Raw genomic sequence first — 14,761 nt, 5'->3', positions numbered from 1 at the left:
AAAGAAGAACTTTTTGGCCACACTTTGAATTTGGCGTGTCAATCAATCGTACACTATGGACACGCATATACTGGCGTGTCTAATGAACCAACTTTAAAACCACACCTTAAATGGCGTGACTAACCTTTTGGACACGCCACAACTCCCTAATGTGGCCATAAACTGGTCTATAAACACGCCCAATACCTAATGTGTCCATAGACTGGTCTATAAACACGCCCAGTCAAAAATTTGAAGTTAACGTGACTAAACGGTTGAAATTTTGACACGCTAGTAGCCCTGGCGTGGCTGAAAGCACTTATATGAACACGCCCATTGAACATTGCGTGTCTATAAGGTAGAAGTATACCCTATAGACACGCCAAAACCAAAAAGGCGTGACAGGAAAATTTATATTTGGCGTGGCTAAAGGCCATTTTTGTACTAGTGTTGGCACATAATACAAGATGATGTAGTGAATGCAGTTCAATTTTGCTGGAGAAAAAGATTCATCCCAAAAGGCTTAAACTCAAATTTCATAGTTCTGCTTCCTAAAGTTGAAGGTGCTAGATCTCCTAATCAGTTCAGACCAATTGGGCTCAGCAATGTAAGTTTCAAAATCTTTACTAAGATGATTAATTCAAGAATGTCTACTTTAATGCATAAACTTATTTCTCCCCAACAAGTTGCCTACATTAAAGGAAGAAACATCCAAGATCAAATAGCTCTAGCTTCTGAGATGGTAAATGAAATGAAGAAGAAAAGGAGAGAAGGTAATATTGGGCTAAAACTGGATATTTCCCAAGCATATGATTCTGTCAGCTGGGACTTCTTATGTCAAGTGTTATTGAAATATGGTTTCTCAGAATCTTGGTGCAAGTGGTTGTGTACTCTGTTTGAATCTGCTAAGTTATCTATTATGATTAATGGAGGGCCAAATGGCTTCTTTTCAGTTGGAAGGGGTCTTAGACAGGGATACCCATTATCTCCAACTTTGTTTGTTCTCATGGAGGATGTGCTTAGTAGGAATATTTCAAAAATAGTTGAGGAAGGAAAGATAGCTCCAATGTTGATCAGAAATGGAATTCATCGCACCCATATGTTCTTTGCAGATGATGTCTTCATTTTTTGCAATGGAGCAAAGAAGAGTATTGATAATTTGATGAAGCTGCTGGAAAGTTACCAACTCAGTTCAGGGCAAGTAATCAATAAAAGCAAAAGCAAGTTGTTCATTGATGGAACTACTGAAGAAAGAAAGAGGTACATTCAAAATTTGATTCAAATGGACTGAAGTACTTTACCTGACAAATATTTGAGAGTTATTCTTCATGATCGGAGAGTTAGAATTTCCACCATTTGTCCCATGGTTGAATTAATGCAGAAAAAGCTTGCTTCTTGGAAAGGAAAGCTACTATCTTTTCATGACAGGTTAGTGTTAATAAAATCAGTGCTATGTAGTGTTCCCATCTACAATATGTCAATTTATAAGTGGCCCTCTTCAGTGATTAAGACCTGTGAAAAAATTATAAGAAATTTCTTATGGTCTGGAGATGGAGAAATTAGAAAATATACAATTCTTTCTTGGAAGAAAGTTTGCACTCCTTATAGTGAAGGTGGCTTGGGGATTCAAAGGCTGGAAGTCTTTAACAAAGCTCTACTTATGAAGTTATTATGGAGAATCATGAATTCTGATGCAGAGTGGGCACCATTTATAAAAGAAGAGTATCAAGATAAGCATGGACTGTGGAAGAACAATTGACAATTATCTTCCATTTGGCCAGGGCTAAAATGGGCTTGGTATCATTTAAAGGAAAATATTAGATGGTCTTTAGGGGATGGAAGAAAAGTCTCATTATGGTTCGACTCTTGGATCAATGATACTCCTCTCATTGAGGATATTGGGTACACAGATTATGTGAAAGAGCATATGCATATGAAAGTTGCAGATATAATCCTTGATGGAGAATGGTGCATATCAGGAGAAATCAGTCAAATTCTTTCAACCTACAATTTGCCAGAAATTAGAGCAGAGCATGACCATCTCATTTGGAGAGGTGATATAAAAGGTATTTTTTATCTTTCCTCGGCAATAAACATTATCAGAAATAAAGAACCACAGTTACATGGGCATAATTTTATATGGAATTCTTATCTTCATCCAAGCATTGCAAGCAATTTGCGGAGAATAGTTCAAGACATTTTTGTTGATAACCAAAAAATGATTAAAAATGGATATGATATGGTCTCAAGATGATGCATTTGTGAAGAATCTCAAGATAACACGAACCATCTCTTATGGGAGTGCAAATTCAGTATTGAGATCTGGAATTGGGCATGCTCTGTTTTTAACTTTACAAAACCAAAATCTTTTGAAGAAGTGTGGAAATGTGCTAGAAACAAAAGTCCTCTGGTTAAAGAATGTTGGATCACTACAGCCAGTACTATTATCAAGGAGCTTTGGTTTCAGAAAAATAAAAAGATATTTGAACAAGTCAGTCCCAATATTCAGAATTTCAAGTGCAGAATCAAGAAAACTGTATGTGAGGGGGGACTTAGAATGAAGGGAAATAAATGGGATCAAGCTTATGACAATCAGATAATTCTATTCTTCAATTTGGGTCCAAGGATGATAAGATTTCAGAACATTAAAACCTGTTATTGGATTCCTCCAAAAGATGGTTTTATTCTTTTTTGCTGTGATGGTGCTTCTTTTGGGAATCCAGGGGCTGCTGGTTTTGGAATTGTAATTAGAGATCACCTTTGCCAAGTACTGGGAACCCTATCTGGTGGAATTGGTGTTGCATCCAACTACATAGCTGAAGTATATGTTGTGATCTGTGCAGCTGAGCTTGGAGTGACTTGGGATTTGAAGAATATAATCATTAACTCAGATTCTAAAACATTAATCAATGAGTTTGCTGAGAATAAGATGCCCTGGTTTGTCAGAATAAGATGGCAGAAGGCTGTGAAGAAGCTTAACTCAATAACATTCTGTCACTGTTTCAGAGAAATTAATTTCTCTACTGATACAGCTGCAAAAAGAGGTGCCAAACTAGCAGCAGGGAAAAGGCATCTGCATTATGGGAGGCCTAATTTTATGACAAGAATTGAAATGCCAAAACATTGAATACTACATATTTTGTTAGTTTTTTAGCTAGTCTTTCTTTGATTTTGTTTGTCAGCCTATGAAGTTGGCTTCTTTTCTGAATTACTTTTAATCTTGTAACTTTACCAATTTTTCCTTTCTAATAAAAAGTTTATGTGATTCAGAAAAAAAAAAAAAAAAAGCCAGAAAATATCATCGACCGGACCAGGAGAATGCATGGAGATATCATAGATATCCTCCAAAGGCATGTGTTGAAGAACGGCACACTGAGAAATTTTATGACCGAAACGAGATCAATAAGAGCAGAACTTAGAAGGAAGATTATGGTAAGTGAAGATTAGCTCTCTAACCGGGTATTGCTCGACCTTAACTAAAAGATTCATTACAAGGGGTTTTTTGAATGTTCACCCATACAAGAACTCTAGGTTCACAGTCAAAACTACCTTTTTCAACTCGACTAACAATACCTATTCTGCTAGTAATAAGACCGATACGTTCTCCAAGTCTATGTACATGCCTTGAGTTTGAAATACTAGCCCAAAGAGGAATCTCTTTAACTACTTCAATAGATATTTGCATTCCCTGGAAAGCTGATCTTGCAGACATAAAATTGTCATATGGATACCAAGGGTCGTTCAATGCTATCCACTTTAGATCATCCGCAGTACGAAAGTAATGATAAAAAGATTGGGATCCACTTCATAGATTTGAAAACCAATATTAAGACCCCAAAAATGACGTAGAACTCCTATTATATCTTCAATTTTATACACCTCAGTTGAGAAAATCCTAGCTAAGATACTATTGTCTTTAATGTCAAACTCCCTCATTAAGGCTGGAGGAGTTGGTAAAATTCCAACATTCGTGTAGTTAGCATATCTTTGAGCCATAGAAAGGCCACTTAAATGTTTGTAAAGATTGTAGTTACTCATAATGGAATAAAGATGAAGTAAAGAAGAAATCAGATCAGTATTCAAAAACCATCAGGGGAAGAAAGAAGAGATGATAAGCAAAGAGAGAAAGGAGCTCAGCTTAGGAAAGACTTAAATGATTTGTTTGCTTTTAACCAACAACAAAAATTCTCGGAAAACTAACCTTAAACAAAGAAAAAAGTAATTCAAAATAATTCTTCGCCAATCAAATTTTGACAACACTAATTAAGATAAATCATGCAAAAGGTGACAGTTTTCTATGAATTCCTAGGAATAAGCATAAAACACACATTAAATTGTGACAAGAACCAGTCGGCTGGCACAGAGCAGCAGAGATTAAATGCACAGAAAGGAAAATTTCATACGTTTTCTAAACTAGGTCAACAGGCAGAGAGGTTATAGAAACCTAAAAGCTATGTAGCCGCACCACTCAATAAGAAAGAAAGAAGTTTAGGGAACATAACATTGATATTCATTTTACAATTCTAATGGTCAAGACTTAAAAGGTGAAAGGAGCCACTAGAAGTCTATATTAGCCTGTATCTAATAAATGGAAACTAAGTCACTAATCAAGCCAATACAGAGATTTGAAGAACACAAGAAGATAAGACGTCTGAGATTAGAGAAAACCAAACGTAAAGAGATTTAATGACATTAAAAGAGAGGAGAAACTCGAGGATTACATTGTACTATAAAATTCACTTTCCCATATCAATACAACACCACATATCAAAATCAGAAGAGAGAACAGAAAAAGTAAAAGATTTTTTAGAAAATGGCTTGTAACCACTTTAGAATTCCATTAGGGGTAACAGTTTCTTCTACTAAGGTGGTTCGCTGTCAGGAGGGAATACTCCACCGCATGCAATACTATCGGTGCAACGTTGTAATCGAGAAGCATTCATGTATCCAGCACAAGCTCAGCGATTGGATTTATGCAATCTGATCCGGGAAGAGAAAGAAAGACTAGGGAAGCAAGCTATTAAGGATCTCCACACTAGGCTAGCCACCGGTGTTCCGGTGACTGCTAATTATTTTCTAACAGAGTATCCTCCCGGAATGGACTATGCCTATGCGCATGAGAAATTTGCAATATACCAGCAGGAGCGAAATGGCGGACTAATAGAAGTGGATGATTCACAAGAAGAAGAATAAGGAGAAGAGACTGGATTAGAAGAAGCTTCTCATGATCTATCATTTTAGTTTATTTTTTCGTTCAAGTTTCCTTAGTATCTAGTTTGTTTTAATTTCAAGGTTACTAGTTGTTAATGTAGTCTGTGTTTCAAAATCTAATGAATATGGATATCCTTTTACTTGTTTCGTAAAATAACATGACAGTCAGCAGAATCAAATTTTTAACTTTATCAAATGGTATAAGCCTACTTAATCAAATCACAAATACAGACTACCTTGTAAAATTTATGCATAAATTCATCTAACAATGATGAGGAAGAAATAAGAACAAAGACACAGGAGCTAATAGCAGCAAGTATAGGAGTTAAAAGATAAGCAGACAATAAGTGAACCACAAAGTATATGAAACATGAAAGAAGATTATGCAAGGATGAATGAATTAGGACAGAGATGTATGGTATGAATGCAATAAGGGGATCCCATATTTTCAGGCTTCAGGGTTGAGCAGAATCAGAATTAACAATTGATGTTATTTTATCCCATTTCTTGATCCCCATCTGGCTTTGGACGAAATCCAGATGGGGGAATTACCCAGCGTTCATGACAGTTGAGGAGGAATAACAAAGAAGAAAGGAAGAGAAGATGAAGAAACATAGTCGTTGGGGGAGGAGAGAGGGCAGAACAAGAAATAATATTCTATATTTGTACGTTTCTCTCACCAAAAAAAAAAAAGTTCTTTTGTATTATTGTTCTCTCTCTTCTGTATTATTATTCTCTCTCTTGTGAAGAACAAGAAATTAGCTAAACAAGGAGTAAAGATGCGTATAACTGAAATCGAAGAAGAAAATTCAAATGTTAAAAATAAGGTTAGTGATTCCTATACAAAAACTAAAAAAAAAATATGATCAGCTACTCTAAAAATTTCTTTGAGGTGGATCAGATATGGTTTTGGGGTTTTTTGGATTTGATGTTTTTTGTTTTGTTTTGATCAGAGGGATTTGATGTTAATGAAATATATTGGGTATAAAAACTAATGCTTTCTATTGATATAAAAATATTTGTGGAAAACAGTCATGCCTAGGACTTGTTTGCAAATGACTGCGAGGTTTCTTGCAGTTGTCGGAGGTTCGAGTTTAAGGGGATTCTCTGTAAACATGCACTTAATATATTAATCCTTCATGGGATTGACTTGATACCTGACAAGTACATAAAAAGAAGATGGAGGATAGATGTGAAGAGGTCCCATTCAAGTATGAGAACTAATGTAGGGGTTTGGAAAAATACCGTTGAGCGTGATCGTTACAACATCTTGAACATTCTTTTTAGTGAGGTTGCAGAGAGAGCAGTAAACTCGGAACATGATTTCAATGATATTAAGTTATTGTTAGACATGAAATTGGAGATGCTAAAGAAGTCTGAGATTGAACCAAAGAGTCCTTCCACTAGTGAGTGTAATGAAAGGGAAGAGAAATATTCTCCTGAAGCCTTTGTGGATGTTGTAATAGATGATTGTATACTCGATCCAAAATATATAAAGCGTCCAGGCCGACCACGAAGTAACACATATAAAAACACATGGAAACATAGCAAGAAGACAACTTGCAATGATGTGAATACATGTAATGAAGATGTACCTGTAGCTATTGATGTGTCTGCACCACCAACTAAAAAAAGAGGCAGACCACCATGCAGCAAAAATAAAGAAAAAAAAACTACCAACTCGAGAGGAGACGGAAGTGTGCAGGTAAGCCAGCCACTTTTCTCGTGAATAATGTTAACTTACTTTCATTCTTTCGTATTTATCATTTTTTTCACAATGTCATAACCAATATGGTTGGAATTGTATAGGTTGTGTCGCAACAAGAATCTAGTGGATTACTAGCACAGCCGGCTCATATGTATCCACCAAATGGACTACCAAGAGATCGTATGTATCAAGCTAATGGAGTAGCACAACAAGTGCATTGAGCATATGTACCATCCTTGGAAATTCTATCCGCATCCGCATCCACATCCACTCCCTCATTACGGAGGACTGCTAAATGATGTGAGTTATTTTCACGTGCAAGGGTCAGCACCAACTTTCCCACACGCAACGCTTAATATGCAGATGTTTGGAGGGTAAGCAGAAAAAAAAAGAATCATCCAAAAACTATGAAGTCGCGTATATTTTGGTAACCATGCAGCTCGAGCGTGTTCTGTAATTATGAAAATTGCTTTGCTGCATACGTCGCTTAATATTTTGGTATATATGTATGTGTGTACATACAAATACATTTTAATGCTTTTCAGCTTCTCGGCAATGTTGTCTGTGCTTACAATTGTCATTTTAGATCTGCAAATGATAGCATCGGTGTTTAAAAGATCTAAAGGTTTGATTAATCCCCATTTTTCTGTGATTCGTTTGAAATTCAGTGTCACCGGGGTGAATTTTAGACATAAAATTCAGTTGGATGTGCTTGTTCATAAGGGAATGTGTTGTTTCAAATTCATAAGAATGTCGCCAACTTATCAGTTGGTTGTTAATTCAGTAAGAAGAGAGCTAAAAAATTGATGCTCATCTGCTCTTTTATAAGCTTGAATGTATATGGAGATACCATTTAGACTATAGTCTCGTTGAAAGGTTGAAATCACAAAATTGATGCTCATCCGCTCTTTTGTAAGCTTAATTAACAATTTTCCATTCTCATTTAGATAATAAGGCAAACACCTTGTAAGCATAACAAATAAATACTTCTACTCAGTAAAACACAAAATTTAAATGAACCCATTTTTTGAACTATCGGGTAACGAGTAGAACGTGAATACAAATTCAAAATTAGCACATCAATCAAGTTGGTTGATATAATAATCATTCATTTATGCCAATAGATTATACCACATTAACCTTCTTCGTTACAGATATTGAAAATGGAAAGAAAAAACTACAGAGTGAAGGGAAATTTGAAGAAAGAATATAATATGTTCACAGAGATGAAGGAGAAAAGGGTCTCTGAAGGAGAAAAGGGAGATTTGAGATGATGAATTATTTCAATCCATCCCAAATTTTAGAAATTCAGAATTTTGATGTTCCGCCTAGCTTACGTGTCTTCCTCACTTTGGTTCTTTTCTTTTCCTCACTTTGGTTCTTTTCTTCGCCACGCAGGACGACAGCTCATCACTTTGGTTCTTTCCTTCGCCACATAGGATGACAGCTCATCAGTGAGGAAAGCGGGGAGCATTAAAGCTAGTTGAATATTGCCGGACTTATATGTGCATTTGAAGAATAGAAAAACTTGAACACTAGCAAAAAGACTTGCAAGAAAAATTGATATACCATAACTTGGTAACTCACAAGTTCATCCCGTCTCAGACTACAACTCCCGAAGGCATACAAGCCAAATGACCTAACCGATTTGATCTTCGATTTAAATCAAAGATGAAGATCGGTCTGAAACTCACATGGAACAGCTATAATCGAAATTGAGAGACATTTGAAATAATTTTCAACTTGGAACTTGTTCATATTACAGTATCACCATTTGGTTTTCAATAATTCTTCAAAACAGACTATAACAGTAGTCGGTCCATACATATTTATTTCCTTCTTTTTCAATGGGTTCACTTCGTTCAGCAAACCTCTACTGGCTAAGGAGAAAAAAGAAAGACTGGTAAAAGAAGAACTCTGTAGTTAACATAAGCTACTTTCTATAGTGCTGATTGGAAAAGCATTTCAGCCAATTCCTGCAAACAATAGAAAACATATGCACCATTAGACAACCCCATTTTATTTCAAGTATAAACTTTTCAGACAGTTCAGACTATTAATCATTAATACAAGTTCCACTTTGAATTCAAAATAAATAAATTACACAATTATGATAAACATATAAATGAAACAAACAAGAATAGAATAATATGTCGCTGTTTTCTGTAATTTGTAAATTTACAGGTGCAATGCATGTTCAAAGTTACCTGTTTTGCAGAGCCAACCTTTGGTTCTCCCCATTCCATTGCCTTCTTCTCAAGTGCTTCAAAATCAGCCTTTCCAGCCTGTTTTTTTTACGGAAAACACCAATAAGCCAAACAACAACAAAGAAAGAAAAACCGGAAGGGAATATCAAAACTACTATGACGAAACAAACCTCTATCTGGGCACCAATTTCTGTGTCGAAGCTCTCATACCGCTTACGAACAAGCTCAGTTAGTGATCCGTCCTATTCCGCAAGAAAAACCCAGATCACAGTGAGCAAGTATATTTTATAGAATAGCAAAACAAGGAAATTCGGTAAGATTTAAGAGGGGTACTCTCGACCTCAAGCAGCTTGGCAACATTTCGAAGTCCGCGGGCCAATGTATCCATTCCTGAGATATGAGCGATGAACAAGTCTTCGACATCGGTACTCTCTCGTCGTCTGCAATGCATATCAATAGGCAAATTAAGTTCTTATCTCAAAAATATGTTTATCCACTGTGAATTGAATGTACTCAAAAAGGAGGCAATTGCTCATCCTTAATCGATTAAAAACTGAGATAAAAAACCAACAATTTTGCGTCGAAGTTGAATCCTCCTGGTGCTAATCCTCCCTGTTAAAGAACCCAAAATAAGAAGATGATGCAGGTTACCGACGCACCTCTCTAACGGAGTACTCATAAAGAATTAAAGAGTTTTATTGGTATTTTCTTACATTCCTGACAACACTGAGCATAACCAGAGTTGCTTCTCCAATGTCAGTAAGGAACTGATCAGTATCCCATCCTGTATATGTAACAAAGTGAGTCTTCCGCCTACTTTATCCCTTCCCATACTTAATTTCAACTTGCATTGCTCTTATAAAAACTTGATATAATCGTAAAATCTTTCATTAGCCAACTCTTGAAAGAGTGGGGAAATGTTTACCAATCTGAGGATCTCCAGTGTTTGCATCAATGTTTCCAAGCATCCCAAAATTTCTGGCGGTCTCAAGCTCATGGTGGCAGCTGTGAAACACCCAACATTATTCATGTTATCAAGATGAGGGAGAAGTAGGAATTTTGCAAAAAGTTGCAAATTTTTGAATGACACACCTGTGACCAGAAAGTGTAGCATGGTTGCACTCAATGTTCAGTTTGAATTCACCTGCAAAAAAAAGTTGATGCCAAAAATTTAGCAGTCTATCCATTAGTAGGAGTCACTTATCAACTTGAATGTCACTCTGAAGTTTTCCGATAAAATTCAATAGGAACATCGGATAACACATCCTCATACAAGTATACAATGGAATCGACTTAAAAGTTAGGGGGGGGATTACCAGAAAGTCCGTATTTTAGTAGAAATGCAGCTGTAGTTGCCGCATCCCAGTCATACCTAGAATAAAATTGTCCATGAGAGTGACAACATGACAAGTAGAAAAATCAGAAAACAGAGCCATAAGTTAAACACATACTGGTGCTTAGTTGGTTCTTGAGGCTTTGGCTCGATCAGTAAAGTCCCTGAAAAAAACACAAATTCAATCCCAGTTCTTGATAAAAGACTTTTTAAGCTTATCTTTTCAGATTAGTCAGCAACAATAGAGCATGCAAGATCAATTAAACCAACACTTAATCTAAGGTAAACATTCCAAAATTTGTTACCTTTGAATCCAATCTTTTTCTTCCAGGCAACAGCACCTTCCAAAAATCTTGCCTGCCAAAACGAAAACACTCATCATGTTATAGGACCAAATGAGAGAGGAAAGGAAGAATAAAAACCCAAATTAACATATAATAGTCCAACGAGAACAAACAAAATGCATTTAAGTGATTACGGCTAGAGCAATATAGCAGCCTACAGTTCGGCCGAACAAATAACTTAGTTGATACTCGCAATCAAAATTAACAAACAAAATGCACGGAATAGATGTTGAAATTAAGAACAGAGTGAGATGTATTGAAGCCATACCAAATGATCAAGCTCTCTTTTCATATCGGTGTTCAATAAAGTTTGATAACCCTCGCGACCACCCCAGAAGACATAATTTTCACCACCAAGATAATGTGTGACCTGAAAAATATAGAAACTAGTATAGATTATGCAAATTCAAGGACTCGGAATTGGAATGCATATAAAGGTGAATGCGTACCTCCATGGCTTTCTTGACTTGGGCTGCGGCATAAGCATAGACACCTACATCGGAGCTGCAGATAGTTTCGTATAATAAGGTTAACATGATAGTTCTATAAACAAGGTGGAAACAATAGACTAGTCAAGATATACCTAGTAGCAGCACCATGCATGTAGCGAGGATGCATGAACAACTGAGCTGTGCCCCACAAAGGATGGATTTTGTTTCCCTATATAGTTAGGGGTTTCAGTTAGAGAACTTAAACTTCAATTCACAACAACAACCAAGCCTTCAATTCACAGAATAACGGGAATACAATGTTGATCTACTACAATAAATACAAAAGTATAAACAAAGAACAATTTAAGTTTTTCATTTTAGAAGTTTTAAATGACAACTTGTTAGGCAAAGGTAGAGGTGCTAATCTATTTTTCAAAAAACGTATTGACACTGGAGAAATCTAGGCCAATTATAAGGGAAGCCAAAAAGCAAGGCGCCAAACAATAGCTACAAAATTTTCTTAACAAAGCCGCATGCCTTCAAAATAGAGGAATCTCATTTAGATGCCAATAACAGGGGACGCTGAAACTGCAGTAAAAGAAGAAGCTTGGTTATATATTTAGATTCTGTAAATTACCTGAAGCTCTTTTGCCAAAGCGACCACTTCATCCAAATTTGCATTGGACTCCTGATACATACAGCAAATGAAGTTAAACATCGTTAAGACTCAAGACATTATATGGAAAAAATTAAACTCTGTTAGAAGTTTCCTATTATACGAGACTCCTAGCTTAGGTTTAGTTTAGCAGTCCTTTCTAGTGTAGTGATTTCCTAGTTTAAGGGTTTCTTCCTAGTGAAGTTACTTAGCTATATTAATAGTTTGCAGTAGGAGTTAACCTAAGAATCATATGTCACTCCATTTACATTAAGTTTACCTATCAACTCTCTCCTGTGTGTATCATAAGCAGATTTTATCCACCCTATGAATCAGCTGATTATGTGAACTCATATTTAGGACTTGAGTAGAAAAAAATATGAAGAAACTAGAAAGGCACTTCCAATCCAATTGTTAAATACAAAAATATAACAGTAACACTGCAATAAACAGTACTCACCTCCAAGGTTTTTCCATCTGGGGCAATGTCCCTATCATGAAAGCACCATAAATCTACACCAAGCTTCCGAATAAATTCAAAGTTTGCTCTCACTGTACCATTCAGAAAAAAAATAGTGTCAGCTGTGTTGGTCTAACACTTGGGTTATTTCAAATTCAGAAAACCCGAGTAACTTTACAAGTTGATCTTACTTCTTCTTTTGGCCATTGCCAATGAATTAGTACCGTCTTCCCATGGCCAGACCTTGGTAGGTGCACCAAAAGGGTCTCCTCCTGTTCCACGGAAAGTGTGCCAAAAGGCAACACTAAATCTCATCCAATCCTATAGTAATAATGCACCTTTGTCAGAGCACAGTCACTAAAATAAGTTTAGATTTTCTTAACAAACTAAGTAAGCGAACCTTCATTTTCTTTCCAAGAATCTCTTCCTCCGCATTGTACCATTTAAACGAAAGTGGGTTCTTGCTCGAAGGACCCTAGACACCAAACAAGAATAAACATCCAATAGAAATCAATTTCCAAACATCATACAGACAAAGTCCTTATCTTAAGGTGGGTTAAAGAAATGTACCTCATACTTGATTTCAGGAATGCCAGGGAAGAATTCCCCCTTCCATTCACCATCACTGGCACATTCCTTTCCAAGATCAGCAGGACAAGTAGGAGGACTACTAGCAATCTAGAATAACCCATTACAACAAGCATCAAAATTAGATAGGAAATCGAAATAACCAAAAAATAAAACAAAATAGTAAAAAGCAAGCTGGCTAGCTATGACTTACAACTGCAAGTGTGATCACATTCAAGCACACCAAACCCAAAATAATATCCTTAATCTTCATTTATATGTCTGCAACACAATTGTTAGGGTTAGGGATTTCCTATCTACCCAAACAATTAGGCCCCAAAAAGCAATTAAGTTATCCTCTCTTTTTTTTTTTTGGCATATCAATCTTCTCATGTTACTCATCAAAAGCACACAAAAATACATATCAGAAATTGAGCTTATAGTGCTATACATACCCACTATTTGCTACAAAGAGATCGATATTCAACAACATAAAACAATGATCAACCCAAAACAAAAATAAAAATGAGAGTTCTTTCAAAGAGTGGGTTTTGCTTACTTACAGCAATGCCTTAGTTTGCAGAAAGAGAGAAACTTCAATGTTGGAAAACTGAAGTTCTTGAAAAATGAAAAGAAGAGAGAAAGATGATGAGATAGTGAGATCACACCGTAGTTTTATATATAAAAGAACAAATATTTGAGAATGACGAGGTAATATAAATAATAACGAAGGTTTGAGTTTTTGAGATAACTACGTCTTCGGTGTTTATCTGATGTAACCGACTGTTATGAAGTAAAATACACACTTCGTTTCTTTCGGTAACATATGGCACTGTTTCTGGATAAAGTTAAAACATTGATTTAGGTTCCATGCATGGCATGATTTTATTGGTGGGAGAGCTGGAGTTAACTAGCGCTCAAGTCTATCTTATCGAGATTAAAATGATGATTTCTGTTGGGGTATTGGATATGAATTGAGTACAAATATTTATCCGTGAAAAAAGATAAGGTTTACACGTATAAATCTTGTTCCCGAGAAGAAAAAGAACGAAATGATTTGTGTACGAGTCCAATATCGTGGGCACTCTTCTAGAGCCTAGTTAGTAATTTTTTAAATCATTCCTGAATGATTCACGAACGTATCCGAATTCCGAACTGACGGAAACCGAATAATATTTCCAAACTAATTGACCTAGTTCCCAGATTATATGGACCTCACGAATGATTCGCGAACGTATCCGAATTGATTGATTTCAAATGATATTTCCGAACTAGAACTCGAAACCTAATTTGAACGCCCGACCTCGCTCTCACATAGGTAACTCTCTGACCAAAGTTTTGTTGATTGGTTTTTATTTGATTTTGTATATACTTTATATTTAAATATAACTATTCAGTTAAAATTTTCTATTGGTAGTTGTTTAACCAGTGTTTTGTATGTTGATTTTTGTTTAAAAGTTTATAAACTCGTTTTATAATACATTTATGCGATTAAATTGTTTCCTTCTTGTTAAATAATCACGCAAAAATATTTTTTCCATGGTATAAATCATATACAAATAAAATTAGTCTCGTAATAAGGTCATAATACTTATCAATTTATCATATATGTAAGCCGAATTTTAAGTGCCGAACTCACATTTATAAAACGAATATACACGTATGTATGTCGTTCCGAACTACTGTCCGAACAACGAACCGTTGACCGGATTTTTGTCCGAATCCGACCTATCCGAATCCGTATAATTCCCGTATGTATGCCGTTCCGAACTACTACCCGTATCCTGAATTGCTAACTAGGCTCTGGAGAGTGTGCAAACAAAATGATCCTACGAGATGTTTCAATGGTAACGTGGTGTTTTTTTT

At 35.9% G+C, this 14,761-nt stretch overlaps 2 protein-coding genes across 3 annotated transcripts; one reads left to right on the top strand and one right to left on the bottom strand.

The window, feature by feature from the left end:
• Positions 1 to 4,537: 4,537 nt before the first annotated feature.
• On the top strand, positions 4,538 to 7,622 carry LOC113297735. Its single transcript, XM_026546313.1, has 2 exons — positions 4,538 to 6,895; positions 7,000 to 7,622. The coding sequence occupies exons 1-2, from the start codon at positions 6,404 to 6,406 to the stop codon at positions 7,117 to 7,119; spliced, it is 612 nt and encodes a 203-aa protein (XP_026402098.1). The 5' UTR covers positions 4,538 to 6,403; the 3' UTR covers positions 7,120 to 7,622.
• A 982-nt stretch (positions 7,623 to 8,604) lies between these two features.
• LOC113297734 (xylose isomerase-like) lies at positions 8,605 to 13,597 on the bottom strand. Of its 2 annotated transcripts, none has more exons than XM_026546311.1 (21): positions 13,459 to 13,597; positions 13,110 to 13,177; positions 12,899 to 13,006; positions 12,729 to 12,803; positions 12,520 to 12,649; positions 12,329 to 12,420; positions 11,851 to 11,901; positions 11,366 to 11,442; positions 11,232 to 11,286; positions 11,051 to 11,152; positions 10,744 to 10,795; positions 10,557 to 10,602; positions 10,422 to 10,477; positions 10,198 to 10,249; positions 10,031 to 10,110; positions 9,819 to 9,889; positions 9,677 to 9,717; positions 9,446 to 9,545; positions 9,276 to 9,347; positions 9,106 to 9,183; positions 8,605 to 8,874 (listed from the first exon to the last, which is right to left on the bottom strand). In XM_026546311.1, the coding sequence occupies exons 2-21, from the start codon at positions 13,167 to 13,169 to the stop codon at positions 8,839 to 8,841; spliced, it is 1,434 nt and encodes a 477-aa protein (XP_026402096.1). In that variant the 5' UTR covers positions 13,170 to 13,177; positions 13,459 to 13,597; the 3' UTR covers positions 8,605 to 8,838. The 2 variants fall into 2 exon arrangements, with proteins under 2 accessions (XP_026402096.1, XP_026402097.1); XM_026546312.1 differs by having other exon boundaries at positions 13,455 to 13,590.
• Positions 13,598 to 14,761: the final 1,164 nt, after the last annotated feature.

Source organism: Papaver somniferum, chromosome 7, assembly GCF_003573695.1.
Source record: "Papaver somniferum cultivar HN1 chromosome 7, ASM357369v1, whole genome shotgun sequence".
Classification (NCBI taxonomy): domain Eukaryota; kingdom Viridiplantae; phylum Streptophyta; class Magnoliopsida; order Ranunculales; family Papaveraceae; genus Papaver; species Papaver somniferum.
This window is presented reverse-complemented; position numbering and strand designations above follow the sequence as displayed.

Coding starts and splice junctions, on each gene's coding strand:
- LOC113297735 (XM_026546313.1), top strand. CDS start 6,404: ATGAGAACTAATGTAGGGGTTTGGAAAAATACCGTTGAGCGTGATCGT. Junction 6,896..6,999: donor GAGGAGACGGAAGTGTGCAG/GTAAGCCAGCCA, acceptor GGAATTGTATAG/GTTGTGTCGCAACAAGAATC.
- LOC113297734 (XM_026546311.1), bottom strand. CDS start 13,169: ATGAAGATTAAGGATATTATTTTGGGTTTGGTGTGCTTGAATGTGATC. Junction 11,443..11,850: donor CTTTGGCAAAAGAGCTTCAG/GTAATTTACAGA, acceptor CTAACTATATAG/GGAAACAAAATCCATCCTTT. Junction 10,250..10,421: donor ACTAAAATACGGACTTTCTG/GTAATCCCCCCC, acceptor TTTTTTTTGCAG/GTGAATTCAAACTGAACATT.